The sequence below is a fragment of the Bufo gargarizans genome, chromosome 6 (assembly GCF_014858855.1).
Source record: "Bufo gargarizans isolate SCDJY-AF-19 chromosome 6, ASM1485885v1, whole genome shotgun sequence".
In the NCBI taxonomy this organism is placed as follows: domain Eukaryota; kingdom Metazoa; phylum Chordata; class Amphibia; order Anura; family Bufonidae; genus Bufo; species Bufo gargarizans.
This window is the reverse complement of record NC_058085.1, coordinates 277,100,883-277,128,033: the sequence shown is the minus strand read 5'-3', so window position 1 is coordinate 277,128,033 and position 27,151 is coordinate 277,100,883. Positions and strand designations below refer to the sequence as shown.

At 46.4% G+C, this 27,151-nt stretch overlaps 1 protein-coding gene across 1 annotated transcript in view; it reads left to right on the top strand.

Annotated features, from left to right (window-relative positions):
* Positions 1-27,151, top strand: part of LOC122940087 (serine/threonine-protein phosphatase 4 regulatory subunit 1-like) — a 48,772-nt gene that overhangs the window by 19,599 nt on the left and 2,022 nt on the right. The window contains exons 6-19 of the mRNA XM_044296432.1: positions 1,439-1,585; positions 1,742-1,849; positions 6,903-6,968; positions 7,214-7,372; positions 9,417-9,583; positions 11,887-12,266; positions 13,605-13,786; positions 21,485-21,565; positions 21,824-22,009; positions 23,762-23,923; positions 24,103-24,203; positions 26,410-26,530; positions 26,653-26,787; positions 26,966-27,107. Of these exons, the coding sequence (XP_044152367.1) occupies positions 1,439-1,585; positions 1,742-1,849; positions 6,903-6,968; positions 7,214-7,372; positions 9,417-9,583; positions 11,887-12,266; positions 13,605-13,786; positions 21,485-21,565; positions 21,824-22,009; positions 23,762-23,923; positions 24,103-24,203; positions 26,410-26,530; positions 26,653-26,787; positions 26,966-27,107 (2,137 nt within the window). The remainder of the gene's footprint in view (positions 1-1,438; positions 1,586-1,741; positions 1,850-6,902; positions 6,969-7,213; positions 7,373-9,416; positions 9,584-11,886; positions 12,267-13,604; positions 13,787-21,484; positions 21,566-21,823; positions 22,010-23,761; positions 23,924-24,102; positions 24,204-26,409; positions 26,531-26,652; positions 26,788-26,965; positions 27,108-27,151) is intronic.

Sequence of the window (27,151 nt, the reverse complement as noted above, 5' to 3'; positions counted from 1 at the left end):
CTAGTAATGAGTAAAGGTGCCACAGTAAATGAAAAAGATGGGTCTGTGCTGGCTAACCTCCGGCACTCCAGCTGTGGTAAAACAATTTTTTCTAAAATGCACAATTGCTTGGCTGTTCTCAGAACTCCATAGAAATGAATGGAGCATGCTGGGACTCGTAGTTTTACCACAGCTGTGGTGCCGGACCCGGAAAGGAAGAGCGGAGCAGCACGACTTGCCGGGGGGATGGAGGAGCAGTGAAGCTGGCGCATGCGCAATGATTTCTGTGAGGCCAATGCCAGGACACCACGCGGGCGCTGACATGTGTATCCAGGGCGCATGTGCGGGATTACGGGCGCTGCACAAACATTACGTTGGCGAAGAGGAGTGAATAAATTAGCAGTGGGGCCGTGCTGGGCTCCAACTTCCGGAGGGAGGTTCCCTTGGGCTCCTTATTGAGGTACTTTGCATATTAATAAAAACTGATTTTATCGACAAAATAAAAGACACAGGGCAGTAATACTAGTGTATTTTAATGTGAATCGTGGAGACTGATGTGGTGATGTTGTTAGTTCAGTAAGTAAAATCCAGGTGACCCTTTAACTATAATACATTTGTGGTCTGTATATATGCGCTGCCTTCTCTTCACTGTTTACCTGCTCGCCGCTGCAACTACCGGGGTGAGAAGGTGTAATTACATCTCAGCCGTCACATTCACTTCAATGGGATGGCTCTGTAATATTCACTTAAATAAGAAGGATCTGTCTTATTGAAGTGAATGGGACACTATAGCTGTAATTACACCTGCTCACTGCAACGGCGAGCAAATAAACTGTGAAGAAAAGGCAGCACTCGTATGAGCGCTGCTTTCTCTTCAAACAGCTGATGGGCAGGGGTGCCGGGAGTTGGGTCCTAGATGATCTGATCAATAGCAGAAAAGCAGACAACCCCTTTTAAGGCTCCATTTAGACGGGGTAGAATGGGTCCGCATCCGTTCCGCAATTATGCGGAACGGGTGCGGACCCATTCATTCTCTATAGACCCGGAAGAGATGTGGACAGCACACAGTGTGCTATCCGCCTTTCCGGAACTCTGCCCCGATCTTCCGGAAAAAAAATAAAGCATGTCCTATTCTTGTCCACAATTGCGGACAAGAATAGACATTTCTATGGGGGTTCCGGCCGGGTGTATTGCGGATCCGCAATGCACTACGGACGTCTGAATGGAGCTTAAGTGTGAGTTCACTGCAGGTTTGGCTTAATGTCAGATCTATCTGTCACAGCTATGCATTGCAGCTAGTGTCTAGCACCAGAGGTTTCACACATGAAAATTGCCTGTCTTCTATCACTGCATATGTGCTCCTCCATAATTTGCCTGCCAAGAGCAGTTCGTAGAAGCCCCATCGTCACATAACACGTGTACGCACCAATTTTACTTTGATCTTTTTTTTTTTTTGTAGGTGAGAAAAGCGAGCCAGGAATCTCTACTGATACTTCTAGAGCAAGACCTGATTGATCAAAGAGACCTGGAGAACAAAGTCTGCCCCATCCTGCTGGAACTCTCCACTCCTGACAACGATGACGAATACAAAGTGGAAGCTGTGAACGTGAGTAAAAGGGCAGGAATTGGGAAACTCTCCCTTTTGCAGGTTTACACAAGCGCCCACGTTCTGCATAGTTCTTGTAGATCTGACTACATTACAGCGGCATGACTGTATCATGTCCGTTCTGCTGCCTAAATAACTTCTCTCTCTCTCCCTCAGATTATCTGTAAAATGATTTCCATGCTCGGCAGGCAGACAGTGGAACAGATGTTACTTCCCCGTTTCTGCGACCTCTGCAGTGACAGCAAATTGTTCCAAGTTCGGAAGGTACAGCAATGTCTTGTTTGTGGCCGTGGACCTAGTAAGGTCAGGACTGAGGCACAAGATCCAAACTCGTAGAAATGCAGTAAATCTCAGTGTGTAATGCCTCAAGACCACTGCAAGATTTGTCTAGTACCATGGCCAAACGTGAGCTCAAACATATATTTTACCTATGACACCGACCTAGAGAATTGGTTCTATTACATTTTTGGCATTCTGACAGGCACTCATTATGTCAGTAGGGTCTATCGGATGGCATTTTGATCCGTTATACAATAGTTCCGACACAGTATCTATGCTTTTGATGTGTACAAAGCTTTATAGATTGACGTCTGTCATATAAGAGCACCAGTCTGATGTCTAGTTGCGCTGCAATGCAGTGACGTGTCGGTTCCATGTTTCATCTATGTAGTATTTTAGTTTTTTATAATACAGCCCTTTGCCTGGACTGCAGTACTGAAAAGTTTTTCATGACGCCATGTCCCCTTATGATCTTGGTGTAGTGTTGTCTTGGTGACCTCACGTGATGGTAGTCAGAAGAAGGGACATGTTGTCATCAGGTTCCTCAGTAGTGCAGCTTTTACAGTTTGGGCTTTTCAGGATTTCCCAACAGATGCCTCCAATGTATGCCACTGTATAGGCGCATACAGTGGCATATGTCACCCATAGACTCCTGCAGTATGCATTGTTTTACTTAATGCCTTAAAACAAGGTTATTAATGCATACTGGTCCAGTGGAGGCCTCTGGATCACTGAAGGCCTATGCGTACATTTGAAATATACGCTGGGAACTTTTCCATGGTACCATGTGAATACACCAAAGGGCACTTTTTTTTTGGTAGGTCTCCTTTTTAAAAGGGGAAAAAAATAAATAAAAATGTAGAACAGCCAAACTGTTGTAATGTTTGCTGGAAAGAATGCCGATCGACTATGTTGCTGTGGGCAGCAGATTATTCAGCACGCCAGTTTTGTGACTTGTGCATTCTTCCTTACCTCCAACTACATCAGGATAACAGTGACATTGTTCGTAGTGTCACTTTGCCTTTGTTCTGACTGATGTCATGTCTGTGTATCATCCGATCTTCTCTAGTGAACTTCATAATGTCACATATTGGAAGGTTCGGCTACACAGTCGCGGCTTTGTTTCCCAGTATAAAAACCAGTTAAACCAGTTAAAGAATCTGTTATATTCAGGCAGTAGGTATACAGAACGGTGTGGTAGTCTGGAATCTCACAACACCTGCTTCACAGGTCAATTTCTGCTCCAGATGTTGCCACTGCACGTGGATGACATTTAGTAAAATGTCACCCACTTTGCTGCTACTGGAATACGCAGCTGATTTTTGCTGCCTTCAATTCCGTGGCGTATCCACCACAAGAGAACATAACCTAAATGGTTATACCCAGACTCCGCTTATGAAAAAGAACAGTCATTGTGATTTCATTTCTAATAGTATTTGAGTTTGCACACTAATTAGGATGTCAGGCCTTTGTGTGCTGGCCTCTGGAGGAAAGATAGTCTGCTCAGTACTTACCCTCCCTTCTGCTATCAATTCCACCATCATCGCCGCTCTAATGTGACTGCCAGAACTAGATGCGGACACTCGGGCTCAGATCTCAGCCACCTGTGTTCCTGAGTCTTCCTGTTCAGCCACATTTACCAGATGCCTTCCTGAGTTTGGCCGCATTTACCACCTGTGTCCCTGAGTCTTCCTGTTCAGCTGCATTTACAGAATACAGCTGACCAGGAAGACTAAGGAACACCTCTCGTCGAGAACTGAGCAGAAAAGCGCACATCAAGTCCCAGCGGTCATGTCGGTGCAGTGGAGTAAGCGGAATTGGCGGCGCGAGGGAGGGCACGCACTGAGCAAACAGTCTTCCCTCTAGAGGGCAGCACACAGAAGGATTTTCACCAAAGTCCAGAGAACCACTTTAATACCTACTTTTTCCCTTCACCCATGACAGCACCATAGAGAGATGGATCCGCCTCCACAAATGGACAGGAAGCCCCAGAGAAATCAAAAAGGGAACACCCACTTCCTCCCTCTTAGGTTATACAGCGAATATTTGTGTTGTGTGGTTGGTATGAATCTGTCTGGTACCTTTAGCATGATGGGTTTGAATATTTGTTTGGCTTCAGGGCCTGGTTGACTGCCTCCTTGGCTTCAGGGCCTGGTTGACTGCCTCCTTGGCTTCAGGGCCTGGTTGACTGCCTCCTTGGCTTCAGGGCCTGGTTGACTGCCTTTGATCTTATGTTGGTTTCATTGAATTCCGATGCCCTGTGCATGCTTGGCTGTATGCCTGTTTGGCTGAACTTTTTTGCATCTATGCCGGCTTTGTTGAACGCCTGGTTGGCGGTCCACTTGTGCATCTATGTTTGCTTAGCTGAATGTCTTGCATCTATACCTTCTTCGTTGAAAGCCTGGTCGGCTGGCGGACTGACTGCGAGTCGTTGCCTGGTCGGCTGGCGGACTGACTGCGAGTCTTTGCCTGGTCGGCTGGCGGACTGACTGCGAGTCGTTGCCTGGTCGGCTGGTTACCCCTTTGGGTCCATGGTTAAAAAATGATGGCTGTCTGGAGCCAGAGACTTTCTGGTTCACTGCCTTGAGCCCGTGGTCATAAAAAAAAAGTCAGTCTCTGTGGGTGACCATTGTGGCGGTCTGTATGATGAACTGGTACTGTAGCTATGCCTGATTTACAGTTTGTAGTCTAATGATCTACAATAAGCATAGTAAACCAAAAAGGCCCTATAAGTCTCCTTGTTGGGAGTGAAGATATGGGCTGGACCATGTTGTTTGGATGGCCTACAGGTACATATGGCGTACCAACAAAGCCCTATATGGCTCCTAGTTGGGAGTAAGAAGATGGGCTGGTCCATTTAGTCTGAATGGCCTACAGGAGGTATGGCTCACCTGCAAAGCCCTATAAACACTTGCCGCCGACCTAGATCTTCACAGGGAGTCCCTGGTGGGTCGGCGGTTGTCTGCTGGGGTCCTTCATGCAGTCGTTTCCGGTGGTGGGGACCCTAGGAGGTCTGAAGGGTCCAGGGGGCTCTTTGCACCTCTTGCAGGAGATCCGTGAGCTCCTCCAGATAAGGGATTGATGCCACGGTAGGGTTCCATCATGGATGCCAGATTGCGAGAAAATTTGGAGATTTTGGCATCTGAAGTTCTTCTGGTCCTCTAGTGGATCTTGGATCACTGGGTGAGGAGCATTTCGGGTGAGTTCCCCGCTACGTGCTACCTGAAGATTCAACAGTGCAGGTGGCGTGCCTTGGAAGGGCCTTTCCTGAGGAAGAAACGTCTGTCACGGAATATAATCTGCACTAAAGGAATCGATGTTCAGCAAACATCTTCAGCTTGATCGTTCTGCGTCAAGATAAGTACTTCTCTAAGATGTGTTAAATCTGTTAGGATTTATGTTAACACTTGATGAGAAACCCATACAAGATTTATTTTAATAGATTATCCTGGGTTTAAGATATAATGTTGAAATTCCTAGGTTAGGATGTTTATTGTTCCCACTTTTTTAGTTGGACCTCTTGTTAGCATTTGGGGTCTTCATAGCTTAGGATTGCTTTTCAAGCACTTTCCTCTGAGGGGTGTTTATCTCTGGTAGTTAATCTTTCTATGGTGCTGTCATGGGTGAAGGGAAAATTATAATTGCATTTACTGGTAATTGGATTTTCCAGAACCCATGACAGCAGCCCTCTAATTCCTTCCCTGGTGCTTATGGTTGATGAAAATTGTTTCTGTCTTTCAAGTAAAAAGAAAAAGGAAGAATGTGGTTATAGGAATTTGATTTTGTATGGCTCCTACTGAATCAACACTGAGGGAGGTAGTGGGTGTTTCCTTTTTGATTGCTCTGGGGCTTCCTGTCCAGTTGTGGAGGCGGATCCATCTCTCTATGGTGCTGTCATGGGTTCTGGAAAATCCAATTACCGGTAAGGGTAATTAGAATTTTTACTACTTTGTTGCACGGAGGTCCAACATTTTGTGTGATTTTTAACTTCCTGATATTTCTTTTTATAATGGTTAAAGATCTTTCTCACTCTCAACACCTTTTACCTGGCATAAAATTCTGGCTGTCTGCAACTCATACAGTATGTAGTAAAATCATAATCTCCCACTAGTGGTGACTGCAAGCAGCCAGAAGTGTAACAAATAGCTATGCAGGTGATATGTAGCTCAGTATTAGGGAAGAAAGACTCCAGCCGCTAATAAAGGGGTTTATGGGAGTTAAATATTGATCACCTGTCCGCAGGGTATGTCAACGATACCAGATCATGAGTCTCTGACTCTTGGAACCCCGGCCGATCAGCTCCCTAGGGGGCTGGTCAAATATTTAATGTGTATGGGAGTGCACAGACTCTCCTTGTACAGCAGATGTTTGGGGAGAGAATGGTCAGACGTGTTGAATTTCAGCAGCTGATCCTTTTATTCTGGCAGGACATAACATTTTTTGGGGGAGTTCTACTTTAATGAGGAGAGGGAAGTAAGGCAGTGGCTTACTTCCCTCTCCCCATTAAAGTAGAACTCTAAAAAAATAAATATTCTCTGACCTGTTAGAAAGGTGCATGATGTAATCTGTAGCTAATGTGATCTTCTCATGAGTGACTGTATTTGTGAGCTATCCCCCCTCTTCTAATTGTAGCTGTATCTCTGATCTCCAACTGACACAGGACAGGAAGCCAGTTACGTCTCTCTTCACTTCTAGGAGAGTGAGGCTCCCATAGGAATACATAGAGAAACTGACTTCCTGTCCATGCATAAGATGCTGTGTCAGTTGCTGGTCACATGGCACAGATGAAAAGCAGAAGGGAGGTTATAACTCACAAATACAGCCACTGGTAAGAAAATGACATTCACTACATATTACATCAAGTACCTTTCCAACAGGTCAGAGGATAACATTTTTTTGCGGGAGTTCTCCTTTAATAGAGCCAAGCATGCAGGTGTGGGAAAAGGGACACTATTGCGAGGCTTCTTGGTGGAAGATTCCTTTTAATGGCATGTTATTACATATTGAAGGAAAAGTTTATTTTTTTTATTTTTTTTAGGTCTGTGCAGCAAACTTTGGAGATGTATGCAATGCTGTTGGCCAGGAAGCTACTGAGAAGTTTTTGGTAGGAGAATTTACTTTACCTAACCATACCGTTTTGACCATGTACTTTAAAGTAGATCTCTGAATGTTGGTGGTCATGTTTGATTTGATGTTCCATGTGACGGTCATCATACATGCATTGTTTTTTGGGGACACAGTGAGGCATCTGTCACATAAAGAAGTTAACAGTAGATGCCAGAGGAATAAAGGGAACCTGGTATTTATTATAGATAAGTATAGCCTATCTAATGATGGTTATCTTTGCAGATCCCTAAGTTTCTTGAGCTGTGTTCTGACAGCGCTTGGGGGATGCGTAAAGTGTGTGCAGAATGCTTCATGGCTGTGTCCTACACAACATCCAGCGAGGTCAGAAGAACCAAACTCTCCCCTCTGTTCATAAACCTGATCAGCGATCCCTGCCGCTGGGTAAGTTGCTAATTTTTCACTTACTATTTAGTTAGTCTGTTGGCAGTTTTGACCTCTCAACTTGAAAACATACCTTTGTGGATGGTCATACCGAGAAAAAGGTGTAGTTCACCCTGCGCTACAATGCATAGTGTCTGCTGAGGAGTTTCCTAACTGTGAAATGAACATTTGGCGCAGTGGATAACACTGATTCCTTGCAGCGCTGGGTTTCTAATCCTACTAAGGGCAATATCTGGATGGAGTATGTATCTTCTCTCTGTATTGGAGTTTCCTCCAGGTGTTTATCTCCCACATGCCAAAAACATACAAATAGGTGAAAGGGATTTTCCAGGTAGGTATACCTTATTTTCGCTTTATAAGATGCACAGGATTATAATACACACCAAGGTTTTATAGGAGGAAAATTGGAAAAAATAATCTGAGCCCCGCATATCGGGCCTCAGATCAGAGCCCCGCATATCGGGCCTCAGATCAGAGCCCCGCATATCGGGCCTCAGATCAGAGCCCCGCATATCGGGCCTCAGATCAGGCTAAAAATAAATAAATGAACTTGCCTCTCTGGACGGTGCCACCAGTCTGCACATCCAGCCGGTCTTCCAGCACTCGCCACTTCCTGGCCTTCTCTGAACTGCACTGTGACCTGACGTCGCACAGTAATAGTGCGCGCACGATGTTCTAACACTGTGTGCAGTGCGGGCCCAGAGAAGATCAGGAAGCAGTGAGTACAGCCAACCCTGGCAGCGCTACACTCACCGCTCCCTGCACCTCCTGCATACTAGAGATCGCTTCCATAATGGAAGCGCTCACTAGTATTCGCTTTATATGATGCACTGCCATCTCCCCACTACTTTTGGGGGGGAAAATTGCATCTATATAGAGAAAAATACAGTAATTTTTGTTTTCTCAAAATGACCAGAAAGAGGTAAAAACTGAAAAAAAGTATTGCTGATCTTACTGATTCCTCGCTACTGATGTATTGGTGCTGCTCTCGTTCCCGCTGCTTCACACTTCCTGGTCCCACTCAGCCAATTTCCTGTGTGTCGAGTGATGCTTACAGGGTTTGAGGGGTCAAAAACTCCCAAGAGTTTGCTCGGCATCTCATCATCTACAGATTACAGTAATGATTTATAACCGGGGAAGAATAGTATATATCACTGTATTATCCAAATTTTAGATGAGGTTATCATCCGTAGATACTAGTACTGTAGGACAATGTATCCTGGGCTGTCTGGCGGGGCTGGGGGAGATACTTTCAGATATTTATGCATTGATTCAGTAAGCAAAGGGCAACAGAATGTCATCTACTAAATGTTTCTTTTAAAACTTATATCAGTGGTGCCGTTCCTAGCAGTTTGGCTTAACCTTGGCATTTAAAATTCTACCATCATCAGCAAGGCAGGCGACATTATATTTTATCGTCTCTGACAATGTAGTATTTCCTATTTCTCCTTGCTTCAATGGAGCATGCCCTTTAATTCCACTACTATGGGCAGAAGCGCCAAGTCTACTTTACCGGAAGCGGATTGGCCAGTGGGCAGGAGAGGTTTGCTAGTGGGCAGGAGAAAGGAGTGCTGCAGAGCAGATGTAGTCCGTCAGTTACCACAAAATAAGTGCTTCCAAATAGCAAATTGCTGACAGCAGGCTGGATATTTATAATGCTGGCGTCAGAGAGATGCACTCATTAACAGAGAGACTGCTCAGATTGGAGACACGAAGAGGCTCACATCGCCAAGTGAACGGGAAACCTAATGATTCAGAACTTTTCCTCTGTGTTTGCACTCAAGAAATTGCGGGAGGGCCATTACATTTATCTCTGCTTTATGTATCAATTGTATTCCTGCCTGGAATTGTGTGCATTCACTTGGAATTTATTTTTATAGTTTTTAGAGTTGTTTTATTTTTATATTTTTTTTCTGGAAAAGGCTGTATGTTTTTTTTTGTTTTTTTTTTTTGTTTTTTTTTTTTAGCCTGCGTGCGAAGTGTATCACGATGACCTTGCATTCTGGTTACTAAGATGATAACTTTTCTCCGTATTATGTCACAGGTTCGTCAAACTGCATTTCAGTCTTTGGGACCGTTCATCTCCACCTTCGCTAACCCGTCATCTGCCGGTTTATATGTGAAGGAGGATGGAACACTGAGCATAAGGCCACCGACAGATGACATGGTAGCTGGTTCCAGTGCTGTAGAGAGTGCACCTTGTGGCTCCAGGTAAGACCGGCGATATGAGTCTTCTGCTTTAGAATACAGATTGTGGCTATTCATAGGGGACAAAGCACAATTTGGTATAAACCCTGCCACCTCCTACAGGTGTTATACCCCTCCTGCAGGTTAAAGGGGTTTTCTGAGGTTTTAACTGATGACTTATCCTCTGGATAGGTCATCAGTATCTGATCGGTGGCGGTTTGACATCCGAGACCCTTGCCGATCAGCTCTTTAAGAAGGCATCAGCACACACAGTAGTACCACTGCCTTCTCCAGCTTTATCTATGCTGATAAATGAGACGTCACATGGCCTAGGATCAGCTTAGACCCATTGAAGTGAATATTAAGCACAGCCGCTATACAATGATGTGCTTGGTGAGCTGTGAGAAGGCCGTGGCACTACTGCGAGCTCCAGTGCCTTCTCAACGAGCTGATCAGCAGGGGTCCCGGGTGTCAGATCCCCACCAATCAGATACTGATGACCTATCCAGAGGATGGGTTATCAGTATAAAAAAGTTGGAAAACCTCTTTAATGAGTTTTTAGTCTAGTGTCTGTAGGAGGCAGACTCATCACACACCATCATTAATGGGTGATCCTTTCCTCAGCCCCTTTTTCCGTCATGGCCAGTACATAGACACAGAAGGGGTTTGCTTAGCTATTTAAATGGGCACAATTTTAGGTACAAGAGAAATAATTTCTTTCTTTCTAGATGACCACTTTAAAATGGTCAGTTCATTCTGATTCTATGAGGGTGATTGAGACCATCATTATCTTTGGGTGGTCACATTAAAGGGGCTCTCTAGGATTTAACAACTGGTGACCTATCCCTGGGCATAGGTGATCAATATAAGATTGGCGAGTGTCTGGCACTCTGCACCCTCCACTTTGTTCGGGAGGATCTTTGACTCCAGAACTACACAGCTCTGTCCATTGTGTAGTGGACGCAGCGTGTTACTGCAGTGCCGCTCCCATTAAGGTGAATGGGAGCGGCACTGCAGTAACCAGTCTTGGAGTTAGGCTACTTTCACACTGGCGTTTCTGGGTCTGCTTGTGAGATCCATTTCAAGGCTCTCACAAGTGGCCCAAAACGGATCAGTTCAGCCCCAATGCATTCTGAATGGATAAGGATCCGTTCAGAATGCATCAATTTGGCTGCGCTTGGTCTCCGTTGCATTTTTGATGCGGTCACTAAAACGCAGCTTGCAGCGTTTTGGTGCCCGCCTGACGATGCGGAGCCAAACGGATCCGTCCTGACTTACAATGTAAGTCAATGGGGACAGATCCGTTTTTCACTGACACAATATGGTGCAATTGAAAACAGATCCGTCCCGCATTGACTTTCAATGTAAGTCAGTACGTATCCGTTTTGACTTAGACTTTTTTTTTTTTTTTTTATGAATAATGCAAATGGATCCGTTATGAACGGATACAATCGTTTGCATTATCAGTGCGGATCTGTCTGTGCAGTTACAAGACAGATCCGCACCGAACGCCAGTGTGAAAGTAGCCTTACTCCCAAACAACTGATCGGCAGGGTGTCACACCCTGCCTGTTATTGGTGAACTAGCCTTGGTCATCGGTCGTTAAATCCTGGGTACTTTAGGCTTGGGAGCTACCAACTGTTTTTGACTATGTGGCAGTCAGCTTTCTACAAAACTGTCCTTTTTTTTTTTTCTTTTAAGATCTTATGAAATAACATTATGGGGTCTAAGAGCTCAAATTATTCAAATTATAAAAATGTTTTTCTGAAGTGTTGTACTTCTTCTGAAACACACAATTCTGGATATAATTCGATTTTTCTGACTTATTTTGATGATGGTATTATACTGTACAGCTGTGTTGACTTTGGTCTTATTACTAAACTCCTTCCTTCTATACTGTGCACATTTTATAATCTATAGTGGAAAGCAAAGGGCCCCTTTACATAGCCCAAAGACTGGGGCAATTATCGGGAAGGAGCATTCCTAGGAGTGCTCCTTCCCAATAATTGCCCAGTGTAAAGGTGCCGCCAATCGCCCAATGAACGGGCAAATGCTTCTTAATAGGGTGAAAGCATTGTTGATGTGGTCACCTCAATTATCCTCCTGGGCAGCAGATCCTCCTGTGTAAACGGAAAATTGCTGCACAGAAACAATCACTCCAGCGATCGCTCATCCCAATACATGTAAATGCAGCTCTCACCTCCTGTAATGATCAGGCAATTATCGGGACAAAATGTTTATTCCCAATACTTGCCTGCTGTGTCGGCTCTTGCTTTCCTATCTGTGTGTCAGTGACCTACTGTGGTTTTCATCATTCCTGTCTCCAGCAGCGAAAATGGTGATCTCTTCACTAAAGCAAACCAGACCAGTCCTAATTCTCCAAACTGTGACTCCAGCGATTTCTCCAGTAATAGTGGACATGTCTCAAAAAGCCCTGCAGTAGGTGATGGCAGCCACAGTCGCAGACCACCATCTAGCCCCCCAACAGAAGGGCGCCCAGGCGATGTGTTTAACTCCTTCCTGTACTGGAGAAGTCCATTACCTGATATAAGCGAAGAACTAGATTTACTGCCTGTAGACGAATCAAGGAAAGATTCTGACCTGGAATCTGAATCGCACCCAGTCTGCAAATCATACATGGCCAGTAGTGACATAGAGAAGGTTCTCCAGAGCTTGCAGGAGCACATGGATGATCCAGATGTTCAAGGTAATCTAGATATTTTTGCAGTATTGTTGGCATCCATTGACATATTTATTTCCTTTCTTTCTCTATAGCCCTCTGTATAGTCTGTTATTTGCTGCCATTTTCTGTTATACTCCATATTTCCAGCTGTCACTGTCTAATGTATACAGAAAGTGTTTGCTGTAGTCCTCTATACCTCTTGCATTACCTTTAATGCTATCCACTATGGTCTGTACCTTCGATGCACTGTATATGTTACAACTTTTACTTAAGGGTTGTGTCACTTCAGCTAATAGTGTTTATCATGTAGAGAAAGTTAATACAAGGCACTTACTAATGTATTGTTATTGTCCATATTGCTTCCATTGCTGGCTGGATTCATTTTTCCATCACATTATACACTTCTCGTTTCGTGATTACAACCACCCTGCAATCCATCAGTGGGGGTCGTGCTTGCCACACTATATAGAAAAAAGAGCCTCTCTGGTGGCCTGAGACCATGGGAACACACTTGGGCTCTTGCTTTTTTCTATAGTGTGCAACCACGACCACCACTGATAGATTGCAGGGTGGTTGTAACCACGGAAACGAGCAGTGTATAATGTGATGGCAAAATGAATTCAGCCAGCAAAGGAAGCGATATGGATAACAATACATTAGTAAGTGGCCCCCTACAGGGGGCATTTCTTAGCGGGAAAGGGCCGTGGCTTGGCTGGAAAGGGGTGTGGCCCAAAACTACAAAATGCTGTCTCAATCTAAGCCAACCAATAGATGGTATAGAATTAAACAGAAAAATCTAGCCTTACACTTAGCAGTCACTATAATGAATCTTCTGGAGATCTAGAAGGTCTATCTAAGGCCTGTATTACACTGGCCGGCCAGATCATCGCTAAAAACATTCATAGGACCGCTTGTTATAAATTATCTGCTTGTATAAAAGTGCTGCCAATTACCTGATGACTGAGCAAACACATGTTCATCGGTCAATCGCATCTTTTATGCAGGCACAAAAATCGTTTGCCGGCAGCAAATCATGCCATTTAAAAACCGTTCTACTGGCGGCAAATAATGATTCTATATGGGGACGAGTGATGGCATTAGCGATCACTTCTCCTCATACTGTGGAGATCGCTGCATGAAATTGCAGCAGTCTTTCACTGACTAGCAGGCGATTTAGCCGGGAAGGAACGCATCCTTCCTGACAATTGGAATGCGCATCTTCCAGTCTAATACAGCCCTAAGGTTCACTATCTGTAGGGGTTATACATCTGCCCCAGTGTCGGTAGTGGTACAGGGGCAACCCTTTGATATCGCTATAATTTAGTAGAACAAAACAGATTTCTAGTAAAGTTTTCCTTTTAGCCCAGATTCAGGTTCTGTCAGCTGCCCTACGAGCAGCAGAACTGGATTCGGTAACTCCAGAGGAGACTGGAAGTACACAAGAGATCAGTGAACAGTCCGAGGAGGCCCCAAGTAGTGTCTGCACCCAGTGTCCCAGCCCTACACGTCAAGAAGAGGAGCCCGACCTTGCTTCTCAAAGCCCAGTGAGTGTTCCTTCTTCTGTTACGTTGACTCATTGTTTACTGCAAACCATGACTACATTGTCTTGCAAGCTCTGATTTTTCTTAAAGAGCGATCCCAGCCGTAACCATTGGGATTATATCAATGGGAGAGTAAACTTTCCCAGGTTACAAGGTAAAGACTTTTTGAATGACAGTCTGAGCTAGATACCTGTTTTTGTGAATGTCACAGCGATCATGCCTCAGGATGGGGCGCAACCTCCAAAAATACATTACTGACAGTCAGAAAACCATTATTTTATTTTATTTTTTAAACACACCTTTTAAAAGACCCCTCCGTTTCAGAACAGAGGCTCATGTTCCACTGTTTCAGGTCCTCAGAGGACCAAAAGTAAAGATGTAGTGGCTGCTGCAGCCTGTTACTGGCTTCAGTGAAAGCCTGAGCCTTGTTCACATTCCACTCATGCACATGTCACTGCAGAGGCCAGTGATTGGCTGCACTGGTCATGTGACCCTGCCTGTTGGTAAATTTGTATTTATTTCTTGGATGTCAGATAACCCCTTTAAATCTTTTGAGAGCTTAGTCTGCGCCACACCTTGTTTGGTATTACATTTTTTATGATTAGTAAAGACGAGGGGTGTGACACCTGGGGTTTTGTTTTACATGCAACAAGCTCTAGCTGCTAAAATACTGCCACCTATGGACAAAAAATATTTTTACTTCCTGGTAACAGGATCCATGAAAGATCTGTTTGGATCCATTTCATAATGGATACTGAGGCCCATTTGACACAATTGGTCCATCGAGAAATGCAGCAAGCTGTCGAATTTATAGCATTAAAGGGGGTGTCTGAAATTTTTATGTTGGTGGCCTATTCTCAGGATAGGTCATTAGTATCCGATCGGGGGGGGGGGGGGGCACAACTCCTGGCACCCCCGACAATCAGCTGTTTGAAGAGATTTCTCTTCCTAGGCCTGTGACGTCACTTGACCTAGGCACAGCTCCGTCCCATTCAAGTAAATGGGGCCAAGTTGCAGTACCAAATAGAGCCACTTTCCAATGGACGGCACTGTGCTTGGTAAGTTGTGAAGAGGCCATTGAGGAATGCTGTGGCCTCTTCAAACAGCTGATTGGCAGCAGTCCTGGACCACCAATGATCAGGTATGGATGACCTATCCTGTGGATAGGTCATCAGTATTAAGCACCAGGACAACCCTGTTTAAAGGGTTGTCAGAGTGCCAAGTTTTTCAGGGTAAACTGTATGGAGGCAGTCAAAATAATAATTGCATTCTGGACCCCCTCCCATCCAGCGCTGCCTCTTAGTCCTCTCTTCTGGGCAGCAGCTGTGGCTAAACTACCTCTACAGCCACCGACCTCAGCAGCCTTTTGCCGTACACCATTATTGCCACGCCGTACAAACTGAGAGCTCTGAGGGGGCTCCAGAAGTGAGTTTTTAAATTTTTTTTTTTCATTTTTTTTACTATTTACTATTTCTCGTGCATGGCATTGGGGGACACAGCACCATGGGTATATGTCCAACTACCACTAGGAGGCACTAGACACAAAAAGTGTTGGCTCCTCCCAGGTGGGCTATACCCTCTCCACAGGCACGAGGCTATTCAGTTTTAGTCTAGTGTCCGTAGGAGGCAGACCTGTCCTGCTTTTTTGCAGGTTCTGCTGTTTTTTATTTTTATTCTTTTCTTTTTTCTCTCTTCCGCAGGTCTCGGTGTTCTCCACCGTTATACCTGCTGCAGGCTGGGGCTCCATCGTGTTCCACTTTAGTTGCCCCCCTGCGGGCGCGTACTTCGGTACCATCGCCGGTCACCCAGTCCCCACGGACTGCATCCGCAGTGGCTTGCCGGCATTCCCACGGTTTCCGTGTTGAGTCTGCCGAAGGGGTGACCCTGCTGCGCCCGAAGACATCGGATGGTGAGTATATCTGATGGTGAGTATACTCCCCTGTGTCCCTGCCCCAGGGTTAGGTTCCCTCCTGTGGCCAGGGGGATGGGATCCACCTTAGCTGGGGGTCCTGGGGAGCCTCCATCTTCCCCCTAGCCAACCCCCCCTTTTTTCTGGGGGGGGTTATATTCTTGTTTTCCCTCCCTTCTCTTCCCCCTTGGTTGGTCTTTTCTCTCCTCCCTGGCCACACAGTCTTCTCCCTGGCTTCTCCGCTACTTTAGTCCCCGGCTTCTGCCGGGACTAGGCCTCATCTTCTGTGGCCCGTTCCCGGCTCCCAGGTGCTCCGTTTGCCCTGATCCACCTGTCCCTAGGTGTCGCTTCTCCCCCCCTACCCTCCTCACCTATTTTTATGATTCGGTGGGCCCTCTGCCGGCCGCGGTTCGCCCCGCCCCCCTCGCTCCATTCCCGGCCGCCTTAATAAATCGAGGCCCCGGCTTTTGGGCCTGCTAGGCCGCAATCTTCCCGGCCCCTCCTCCTTGCTTCCCGGGCTTTTCTGAGCCCCGCCCGGCCCTTGGGAGGGGCTATCTCTTCACCCTTTCCTGGGCTAACGTGTTTTTTCTGCTGAAGGGGGTGGTTAACCCCTTCCCTCCCCTCAATTGCTTTATGTCCCCTGCAGCCCTACTGACCACCTCTTTTGGGGGGACAAGCTGCTGCAGCGCCTCTTTGGGGGAACAGGGCGTCCGGGTCAGGATAGACAGCCTCTGCTGGCTGCTTTTTGAGCATCTCCTCTCCCAGCCTCTCCTCGGTCGCCACGTGTTTTCACGTGCGTCCGCTGTCTGCACCTCTCTGGGTCTAACAATGGCTGCCGTGCGGTCAGCCTGTCCCTGCTGGGTGCAGTACCTCTTCCCAGATCCTTTCCCCGAACAATCCCTTTGTGTCGGTCCCCCATGAATGGGCTCCCTCCGTGTCAATGCCATGGGAACCTTGACCGCCTCTCCCTGGCGGTGTCACTGGCCGCTACCAATCCAAATTGCGGCCACCTCTGCCCTCCCAGGGTCCTCCCTGCAGATGGGGCACGCTCAGTTAGGGGTACCTGCACCCGGGTTCGGCTAGGGGTAGCTCACGGTACTCCCTCGGGTGGTCTCAACGGGGTACCACCCCTCCTCGGCATCCTCGGATCCCCCCCAGGACAGGCCTGAGGCTGGTGACGAATCCTTCCTGTCACCCCATCCGTTGCCTCTGGGGACACCTCTGCGCCGATTCCCTCGGAACAGAGCATCAGGCGGTCTTCCTCCATACAGAAGCCCTCTGGGAGGTCAAGACGAATGTGGACGGAGGAACCTTTCCTACCCAGGGTTGGTATCCCCTCTAGTGGATTTTCGGATGGTGCTCCCTGACCACACAGGTATTCAACCGCACAGGTAAGGCAGCCGTCCCCGTGTTTAGCATACTGAGTCACCTACGCGGTGTCTCTGATACGTACGCCTTCTCCTTAACAGGGGGATGCCTGCACCACTGCCATAGGCTGTCCCTGACAAGCCTTCCTGGTTCCCCTATACCAGGGGCTATCCTCTACATATTTGAGAGTGTTTCCACAGGGTCCCCATCCTGGTGGTGGTGTTCGCCACTCTACCTCATTACAGGGGGTTCCTGTTCTGGGCAAGCGGTTAGCTCGGCTATCGCCTCCTGTAGGTTGGGGAGTTAAGAGCAATTGTACAGCTGCCTTGCCCCTTTTCATAGGTAGTGTACCTACACCTACTCCAGATGCTGGAGCCATTACTCCTGGCTGGCTCTGGGGTGTTCCATACAGCACTATTTCTCCCTTCCGGGCGAGATGTACAGGCCGCTTCGATTGCCGTTGCAATTGCACCTGTCTGTTCCCAGCCACTTTGCTCCCGTCATAGGTAGAGTATCTACGCCATCTCCTGATGCTGTAGCCAATTCCCCTGGCTGGCGCTATGGTGTTCCGTGCGGCACTATTTCTCCCTTTCTGGCGAGATTTACAGGCCGCCTTTAATTGCCGTTGAAATTGCACCTGTCTATTCCCAGCCATTTTGCTCCCTTCATAGGTAGAGTACCTACGCCATCTCCGGTGCTGTGGTCGATACCCCTGGCGGGCTCTATTGTCTTCCAGGCGGCAACATTTCTCCCTACGGGCGAGATATAGAGGCCACTTTCTATTGCCATAGAGTTGCCCCTGTCCGGTTCAGTTACACCTGTCTGTTCCCTGCCACCTTGATCCCTTAACAGGTAGAGTACCTGCACCATCTCCGGATGTGGTAGCCGTTCCTCCTGTCCGGCTTTATGGTGTACCATGTGGCATTTTCTCTCCCTTACAGGACGAGATTTTGAGGCCTCCTCCAGTTGCCGTGGCCATTGCACCTACCTCATCATAGTGTGCACCACACAGCCATCTTACTTCCTTCATAGGTAGAGTTCCTGAACCGTCTTTGATGCTGCAGCCGTTACACCTGTCTGGCTTCTATGGTGTACTATGCGGCCCTGTTTCTGTTGCCATTGCACCTACCTGATTGTAGTGTGCACCTGTCTTGTTCTTTGTGGTACCGTGCGGCCCTATGGGTTCCATTGTTAACGCGGTTGCTGTTGCACCTCTCTGGGTCTGGGGTGCACCATGCGGCCACATTGCTTCGATCTTAAATGAAGTTCCTCTTCACAGCCATATTTCTACTTTACAGGTTGTGTACCTGTACCCTCCGAATGCTGTCGCATCCCCAGATGCTGTGGCTATGTTTCCACTCTCCTTGGTCGGCAACATGCAGCCACTTTACCTTTATTTTAGGCGTGTGTTTGTAGTACCCCAAGTGCTGGGCCCTGTGGTGCGATCTGTGGCCCAGACAGTTTCTTTCTTACTAGGTGTTTTCTGCCCACGGGTTCTAATCTGTGCTGCAGATGTTGGTTCCATCCGTTTGGTTCTTCCATACGTCTGCCACTCCGTTACTGTCGTCCTCATTGGTCTCCTTGTGCCGCTCAAGGCACTGTCAGCACCAGGTCACCCTTGTTCAGCATGTGCATGGTTACCATATCTGGCAGGGGTGGTTCAGCCCATCCCCCACCTTATCGGTCTAGTGCTGCTTCTGGTAGCTCCAGTATATGACTGATCTGTCTGGTCCGGCGGGTGGTCCTCATTCAACCTCCTACTCCATGGCCAGGTGGTTGTTGGCCTTTGTGCTAGAGTTGCTCTTGCTTTCTCTTTAAGGTCCTACGGTATGCTGTGCTCCGCGTTACCCCATGTTATAGGGGAGTACTCACATTGTTTCCTATTGCTGAGTGGGCCATTCCTGGTGTAGTACAAGGATCTCCACTGGATCTTCTACCTTGTTTGGACATGTTGCTGGTGAGCATCGGCCGCGGCAGTGGTTTTCGGTCATCGCTGGATGTCCGCCTCACGGTATCCTTCTGGGTCCACGGCTTTTATCATTGCTGGACGTCCTCCCTGACGGGTCAAGGACAGGACCTCTGAGCGCCACACACACCTGTCTGAATTTTCAGCTGATTGCTCTGGTATCGGACAGGGCCCCGTAGTTCCTTCTGGGTCCAGGTGTTTTCGGTATTCCCTTGTATTTTCTGCTTAGTTGTGCTACATGGCGAAGGGGCAGTCCTCTTGGACCTTGCTGTCGTCTGCACCTGTCTGGTACTTTCTCCCCCCTGGAAGTTTTCTGTATGCCGGTCGCAGCTGGTTTCTACATTTCTATGTAGGCTACCCCGGTTTTTTCATGGCGACTTCTGCATTCCTTATGCATATCGATGTCTGTCGTTTTGTGGTACCTCCGAGCTGCTGTACTTGCCCTCTCTGGGACAATGTTTACGGTTTGCTGGTCAATGTTTTTGGTGCGGCTAGTTGTCCATGGCCAATGTCCCTTCCCCTATGGCGGTTTCTTTTCGCCTTTCCTGGATATGCTGGCTTGCGTTGTCTTCCGGTGGTTCAGCTCCTGGTTCCTTGTGATCCCATCTGGGTACTCCTTTCTGGAGTCCCTGTCCCTGTTCATTTGAGGTCCTCTTAGGATTTGTCTTTTTTTCCATCCTCCCACGTAAAGTACCTGGTATTGAGTGGTTTGGTGCTACGGTTTGCAATTCCACCGTATGGTCTCCTTCGGGAGGGACCTCCTCCTGTTGTAGACCCCTTCCTCCTTAGGCTGTTTGGAGTGCTCTTCTTCTACTCCCATGTCTGTCAGTCCAGTGTGTTCCTGCCAAGGTTGCCTGGGCCTGTCTCTGGTTCCTTTTTTCCATGATACTTCACATGCCCAGAGTTTCCTCTGGTCTTGCGCTTTACAGTGCTATCTTGTTTTCGGAGGCTTGTGCCTCGTTTCCTGTTTTTGGGGACGCAGGAGCGATCGTTCTTTGTTCCTGGCTTTTACCTACAACCCCCTCCTTCTCCAAGGGTTGGCAGTTTCCTCTAGCAGCCTTGGGTTTTCGCCTTTACATGGGGCGCTTGGCTTCTTCACCTGGCCTTGCGGTGAGGGGAGTCCCTCTCCCTTCACATGTGAGCCTTGCTATGGCTTCCCTCACTCGTTTGGTTTCCAGTGCTTCCCTGTTTCTTTTCTCCCCTGGCCTTTCAGGGGATGGCCACAGGTTTATGGGTCTGAGACAATGTAGGGCGTTGGGTCGATCCAACACGCAGTGCTGTCCTAATTTTTTTCTCCAGCCCTTGGCTGCGCTTGGTGTTCCCTTTTGCCACCTTCTTGCATTTGGGATTTTCTTCCAGACATTTGTCCTGGGGTGCTGGCAGCCTTCCCTGCTTCTTCTGAGGTTTCTTCCTTGTTATGAGACCTCTTGCCCATTCCGTGTTTTTTCCTGTTGGGTCACATGGTCACATTCTCCTGCACCTGTATGCCCAGCCGGTGGCACGTCTCTTCTTTTCCCACCCTCAGGGACTGCTTTGGGACGTCCCATGGTGCTGTGTCCCCCAATGCCATGCACGAGAAAATTGGATTTTTTGTACTCACCGTAAAATCCTTTTCTCGTAGTAGGCATTGGGGGACACAGATCCCACCCTATGTTTTTACTTCCGCTTCTCCGGGCTGGTCTCTTGATCTTTCCCGGTACGGGAGTTGTTGGTTCCTTGCTTTTCTTCTCTCTCCTACTGCTTTTGGTACAAACTGAATAGCCTCGTGCCTGTGGAGAGGGTATAGCCCACCTGGGAGGAGCCAACACTTTTTGTGTCTAGTGCCTCCTAGTGGTAGTTGGACATATACCCATGGTGCTGTGTCCCCCAATGCCTACTACGAGAAAAGGATTTTACGGTGAGTACAAAAAATCCAATTTTTTTTTACTATTTTATTTACTATTTTTTTACTTTTAAAGGGGTTCTGGAGTTTTTTTTTAAACTGACTATCTATCCTCTGGATAGATCATCAGCATCTGATGGGCGGAGTCCGACACCTGGGACTGCTGCCGATCAGTTGTTTAAAAAGGCAGCGGCGCTCCAGGTGCGCCGCAGCCTTCTCACTGTTTACCGCAGGCCCAGTGACATCACGACTAGTATGAACTGGCCTGGGCGGGGCTAAGCTCTGTTCACTTAAATGGAGCTTAGCCCTTCCCAGGCCAGTTGATACTAGTCGTGACGTCACCTGCAGTAAACAGTGAGAAGGCCGCGGCGCTCCTGGAACGCTGCCTCCTTCTCAAACAGCTGATCGGCAGCAGTCCCAGGTGTCGGACCCCCACCGATCAGATGCTGACGATCTATCCAGAGGAGATCATCGGTTTAAACAAACTGCAGAACCCCTTTAAATAAAATGCATCTTCGACGATTCACATTATATTCAGCGGATATGAGAAATGACAGTCTGTCTGTTATGTTTCAGGCATCAGACGATGAACCACTGCTTCCTATAGTTTCTCTCCAGGAAGAGGAATGCCATGAAGACGAAAAGATTAAAGTCCAGGTAAGCATTTCACTTTTCAGACAATTTCTTTCAGTTATTGGGGGAGATTTATTAAAAGTGGTGTAAAGGAAAATTGGCTTGGTTGTCCATAGAAACCAATCGGATTCCACCGTTCATTTTCCGAAGGAGCTCTGATAAATGAAAAGGATAAAGCCAGTTTTCCTTTACACCAGTTTTGATAAATCTCCCCCAGTTTGGTTCTATTGCAATAAAAAATGTTTTACATTTGGTCCTTCTCTTTTTTTTCTCTCTCCTCAGGATGTTGTTCCACAGCCATTGCTTGACCAATATCTCTCCATGACTGACCCAGTCCGCGCTCAGACAGTAGATACAGAAATCACAAAACACTGCGCATACAGTCTACCAGGGGTGGCTCTGACCCTGGGAAGGCAAAACTGGCATTTTCTGAAGGATACCTATGAGACCCTGGCTGCTGATGTCCAGGTATGACAAAAAACGGATTATGGAATCTAGAAGATTTTACCCTGTGGTCTCCTGTCAAGGAAAAACTAGATTGAACTGGTTGGGTTTTAGCTATCTGATGTCATCGATTTACCTGGGGAGGTGTCTAGTCTCGGCTCATCTTCTTTTTCTCAATGGAATTTAAAGCGCCCCTAGCCTTTCGAAAACCTTGCATTAGGGTCCATTCACACGTCCGTGGTGTATTGCGGATCCGCAATAAACCCGGCCGGCACACCCCATAGAACTGCATATTCTTGTCCGCAATTGTGGACAAGAATAGGACATGTTCTATTTTTTTTTGCAGAGCCGCGTCCCGGAAGTTCAGGGCCATAGTGTGCTCTCCGCATCGATTCCTGCCCCATTGAGAATGAATGGATGCTGACCCATTTGTGGAAGTGTGAATGGACCTTTAATCAATAGCACAGTTTGTGTCCATGAAGATGATATGACTTGTGGCATTTTTAGCAGTTTTCTCTTATGTATTCTAGATCTTTGTTTTCAGTTCTCCCAGATCTGGTGGGTGAACACTAGCTCCCACCTAATGCACATAGAAAGTAGGAGAGTATCTACTTCCAAATTTTCTCACTCACTCAGCCCCAGGATTATAGAGACAGTACAGAGAAGTACAAACTGTGGGATATAAAATTTCTATTTAGCTGCAGAAGTCCCTGCTTGATGTCTCTCCTAGAGTTCTGATTCACTCAGCTCTGGCTCACTTCCCCCCCCCTTTTCCATAGACTAGTATGGGATGATGTAATCTGACCCTTCAGTGAGCAGGCAGCCATCCTGATTTCTCATAACTTTCAGAGACAGTCATTTTAGAAAGGGAGAGAGGGGAGGAGACAGCCGATAACTGTAGAACAGGGTTATTTTTCTCTGATGAGATATATTACAAGGTTTCTTACAGTTGCTGGTAGTATTGACTTATGCACAGTTGTGTGAAAAGTCCACACCTTTTAAGCTCTTTTCACATTGGTTTTAGTCTATATATTAGTATTCCCAAAAGGTATAGGTCCTACTTTTGCCACTGTATAGACACTCTACAGAGGCATACATCAGCCTTTGGTCTCCGTGTCAATTCTCCTTCCCCTTGAATACTGCATGGTTTTACATTGTTTATGTGGAGATCTCAGACTGCTGCACTTTCCGATACAGTGGGGAAAAAAAAGTATACTGAAGCTTTTACTCTGGGCACTCTCCGAACATGTTCACCGGACACAGGGTGGATCATGTATGTTACTGGTCCAGACTTGGTTTGGTCCATAGCAACATCCAGTAATATTTTTTTTTTTAAAGTTACTATTTTTGTAATGTATAGGGGCAATGATACTGACCATTTTTGTAATATACTTTTATTACTTAAATCGTACATTTTTATTAGAAAAATAGCTCTAAAGTGGCCTATTTTGGGCCTTACCAGCGCTCCTCTGTCTTCTGTTTACATAACAGTGGAGACTTGCTCAGCATTGACTGTGTAATGTAAACAGAAGACAGGAGCGTCGCTAAGGCTCAAAATGGGCCACTTTAGAGCTATTTTTCTAATAGAAATGTACGATTTCAGTAAAGAAAGTATATTACAAAAATGGTCAGCATCACTACCCCTACCCATTCAAAAAAAAATATATATATATGACAGTTACACTTTAAAGGATCTCTAGAAGTAGGAACACCATTGTGCAACAATCTTCCATGCATCAGAGCATTAGGTACGAGGTAATGAATGCTTCTTCTCAGTGGAAGGTTCGTCGGACGCTGGCCTTTTCCATCCATGAGCTAGCTGTGATTCTCGGAGATAAGCTGACTGCAGCAGATCTTGTTCCCATTTTCAATGGATTCCTGAAAGACCTGGATGAAGTCCGCATTGGTGTCCTGAAGCATCTGTATGATTTTCTAAAGGTAATGCCAAAGTTGTGGGATACACATGAGAAGCCTCTGACAAAAAGTGGCCTCCAAGCTCGTAGAAACCAGCTAGAGTCCATATCATGATTTATTTCTCTGGGCCTCCTTTCATACATGAGGGCCAATAGCAGATGATTGGAGTGATCTAGTGAAGGACTGCGTTTGTTTCTCTGCAGCTTCTCCATGCGGACATGAGGCGTGAATATCTATACCAGCTACAGGAGTTCCTTACCACAGATAACATCAGGAACTGGAGATTTCGATACGAGTTGGCAGAGTGAGTGCGACACTTTTATCTGTATATCTTGTTTTTATGGATTTATCATATGAGGAGGAACAAGATAGATAGATATATATATATATATATATATATATAATATATAATATATTTATTTATGGAAGCATTAGAAGCATCAGAAGTCAGATTACAGCAGTGGCACAAAATAATGTACCAGTATCTGCACTTGTTCACCTCTGACTTCCTTGTACTACTCTAAAAAGAAGGCATTGTTTTATAACTTGGAGTTGAGCAGTTCCTGTTTTCATTCATTTGCCTTGGTGCTTTCTGTTTGCTGGCAGTGAATAAAGACCGTAAAGATGCTATTAAACTGCCCAACGTACAGTGTGTGCGAGCGCCAATGCACTGGCCGGATGCCACAGGCTGATGCCAACAGAATGCTGGAGGAACGATGACTACCAGTCGTTTCCCTCCTCATTCTGTTTAATTTATTATTGGCAGCTCATCTCCTAATTGCACAAGGAGATGTGCTGCCGATAATTTACCATCTTTCGTCCTGAAGAAAGATGCCCAGCAGCTGATAAATATGAAAGCGCTTATTCATCGGCTGTTCCATTATATGAGCCAGTTATCGCAACGAGCATTCCTATGAGCGATTGATCGCATTAATTTGCTGAAAATCATATGGTCTAATAGGAGCTTTATGTACTTTTGCATGTGTGTGAGCTGGACTAGACAGGTTTCCAGTCTGTGAATGCAAACAGGAAAAATTCTGTCCACGAACAGCAAACAAATACATTGCCTTGAAAACGTATTCATGCCCCTTGAACTACAAACTTGAATGTAGTTTTATTGGGATTTTATGTGATAGAGAAACACTAAGTAGCAATTGTGTGTGAAGTGAAAAGAAAATGATATATGGTTTTCAAAAATTTTATAAATAAAAATCTGAAAAGTGTGGCAGCATTTGTATTCAGATACCGCTAAATAAAATCTAGTGTGACCAATTGCCTTCAGAAGTCACCTACTTCGTAAATTGAGTCCACCCGAGTGTAATTTATTCTCATATAACTACAGCTGTTCTGTGAAAACCTCAGAGGTTTGTTAGGCTACTTTCACACGAGAGTTCTGCTGTCCGCTCGTTAGCTCCGTTTGAAGGAGCTCACGAGCGGAGCAGAACGCTTCCGTCCAGCCCTGATGCAGTCTGAATGGATGCGGATCCGCTCAGACTGCATCAGTCTGACGGCGTTCAGCCTCCGCTCCGCTCGCCTCCGCACGGCCAGGCGGACACCTGAACGCTGCTTGCAGCGTTCAGCTGTCCGCCTGGCCGTGCGGAGGCGTGCGGATCTGTCCAGACTTACAATGTAAGTCAATGGGGACGGATCCGTTTGAAGATGCCACAATATGGCTCAATCTTCAAGCGGATCCGTCCCCCATTGACTTTACATTGAAAGTCTGGACGGATCCGTCTGAGGCTATTTTCACACTTAGCTTTTATATGCCAATATAATACAGACGGATCCGTTCTGAACGGAGCCTCCGTCTGCATTATTATGATCGGATCCGTTCAGAACGGATCCGATCGAACGCTAGTGTGAAAGTAGGAGACAAGGAAGCTGGTCAAAGTGAATAAGAAGTTGGATGGAGCCAAATACAGGGCAATCCTGGAGGAAAACCTGATAGAGGCTGCAATAGACTTGAGACTGGTGCAGAGGTTCACCTTCCAGCAGGACAATAACCCTAAACATACAGTCGGAGCTACAATGGAATTGCTTAGATCAAAGCATATTAATGTGTTAGAATGGCCCAGTCATAGTCCAGACCTAAATTCCATTGAGAATCAGTGGCTCGACTTGAAATTTGCTGTACACAGAATCTCTCATCTAACCTGGCTGAGCTTGAGCTATAAAAAAAAATGGGCAAAAATGTCAGCCTTTAGAGGTTGACAGCTGGTAGACATGCAGACTTGCAGCTGTAATTGCAGGGAAAGGTGGTCCTACAAAGTATTGACTTGGGGGCTCAATACAAATGCATGCATGTTTGATCCAACATCAGCCATCTGGGAGAGTTGGGGCACCTCAAAACCGTTATATGGTCTGGTGAACCTGCCAAAATCGTCAGGTTCGACTGACCTGGATCTAAAGTGTTTGGCTAGCTTTAGTCAAGCATTCTGCTAACCAGCGGCTTGTGTTTACTCCAAACTCTGTGTAAAGCAGATAATGAAAATTTAGCATTTTATTTCCAGGCAACTGATCCTGATCCTAGAGCTGTATAGTCCCAAAGATGTCTATGACTATTTACGGGTCCTAGCACTGACGCTCTGCTCAGACAAAGTATCTGAAGTCAGGTGGATATCATTTAAATTGGTAAGTGTGAAATCTCTCTAATCTACTATGATGAGAATAGTTGTAGCAGAACAGACTTTATCTGGCGATATCTGAAGCCCTTGCTGGACTCCTGTGTGTTAAAGTCTCCTATCTCTTTACAGGTTGTCGAAATTTTGCGGAAGTTTTATGCAAACGGTGAAAATGAATTGGCCATCAACTTCATTAATGAACTCATTGTCCAGTTCAGACATTCTTCCAAATGGGTTGGACGCCAGGCATTTGCATTTATCTGCCAGGTAATGTGACCGTTCTGCATGCGGTTGGGGAACAGATGCTTCAGTACAAGGAAATACCATGCATTCTGCTTTAAAGTTGCATATCCCAGTTTTTATGTGGTGCCAAGCCGGGGTCCATAAAATGAATGATTGTGGGGTAAGACTTAATCACAGTATGTGTTTCTGTCGTTTCTTGCAGGCGGTGGTCCAGGAGGAATGCATGCCCGCTGAACAGTTTGCTACTCACCTTCTCCCCAATCTGCTGAGTCTGGCATCCGATCCTGTACCCAATGTACGAGTCTTACTTGCCAAAGCTCTGAAACAGACACTACTGGAGAAAGGTAATCTATTTGCTTAAGGTGCTGCTGTAGTTTGGGAACATTTT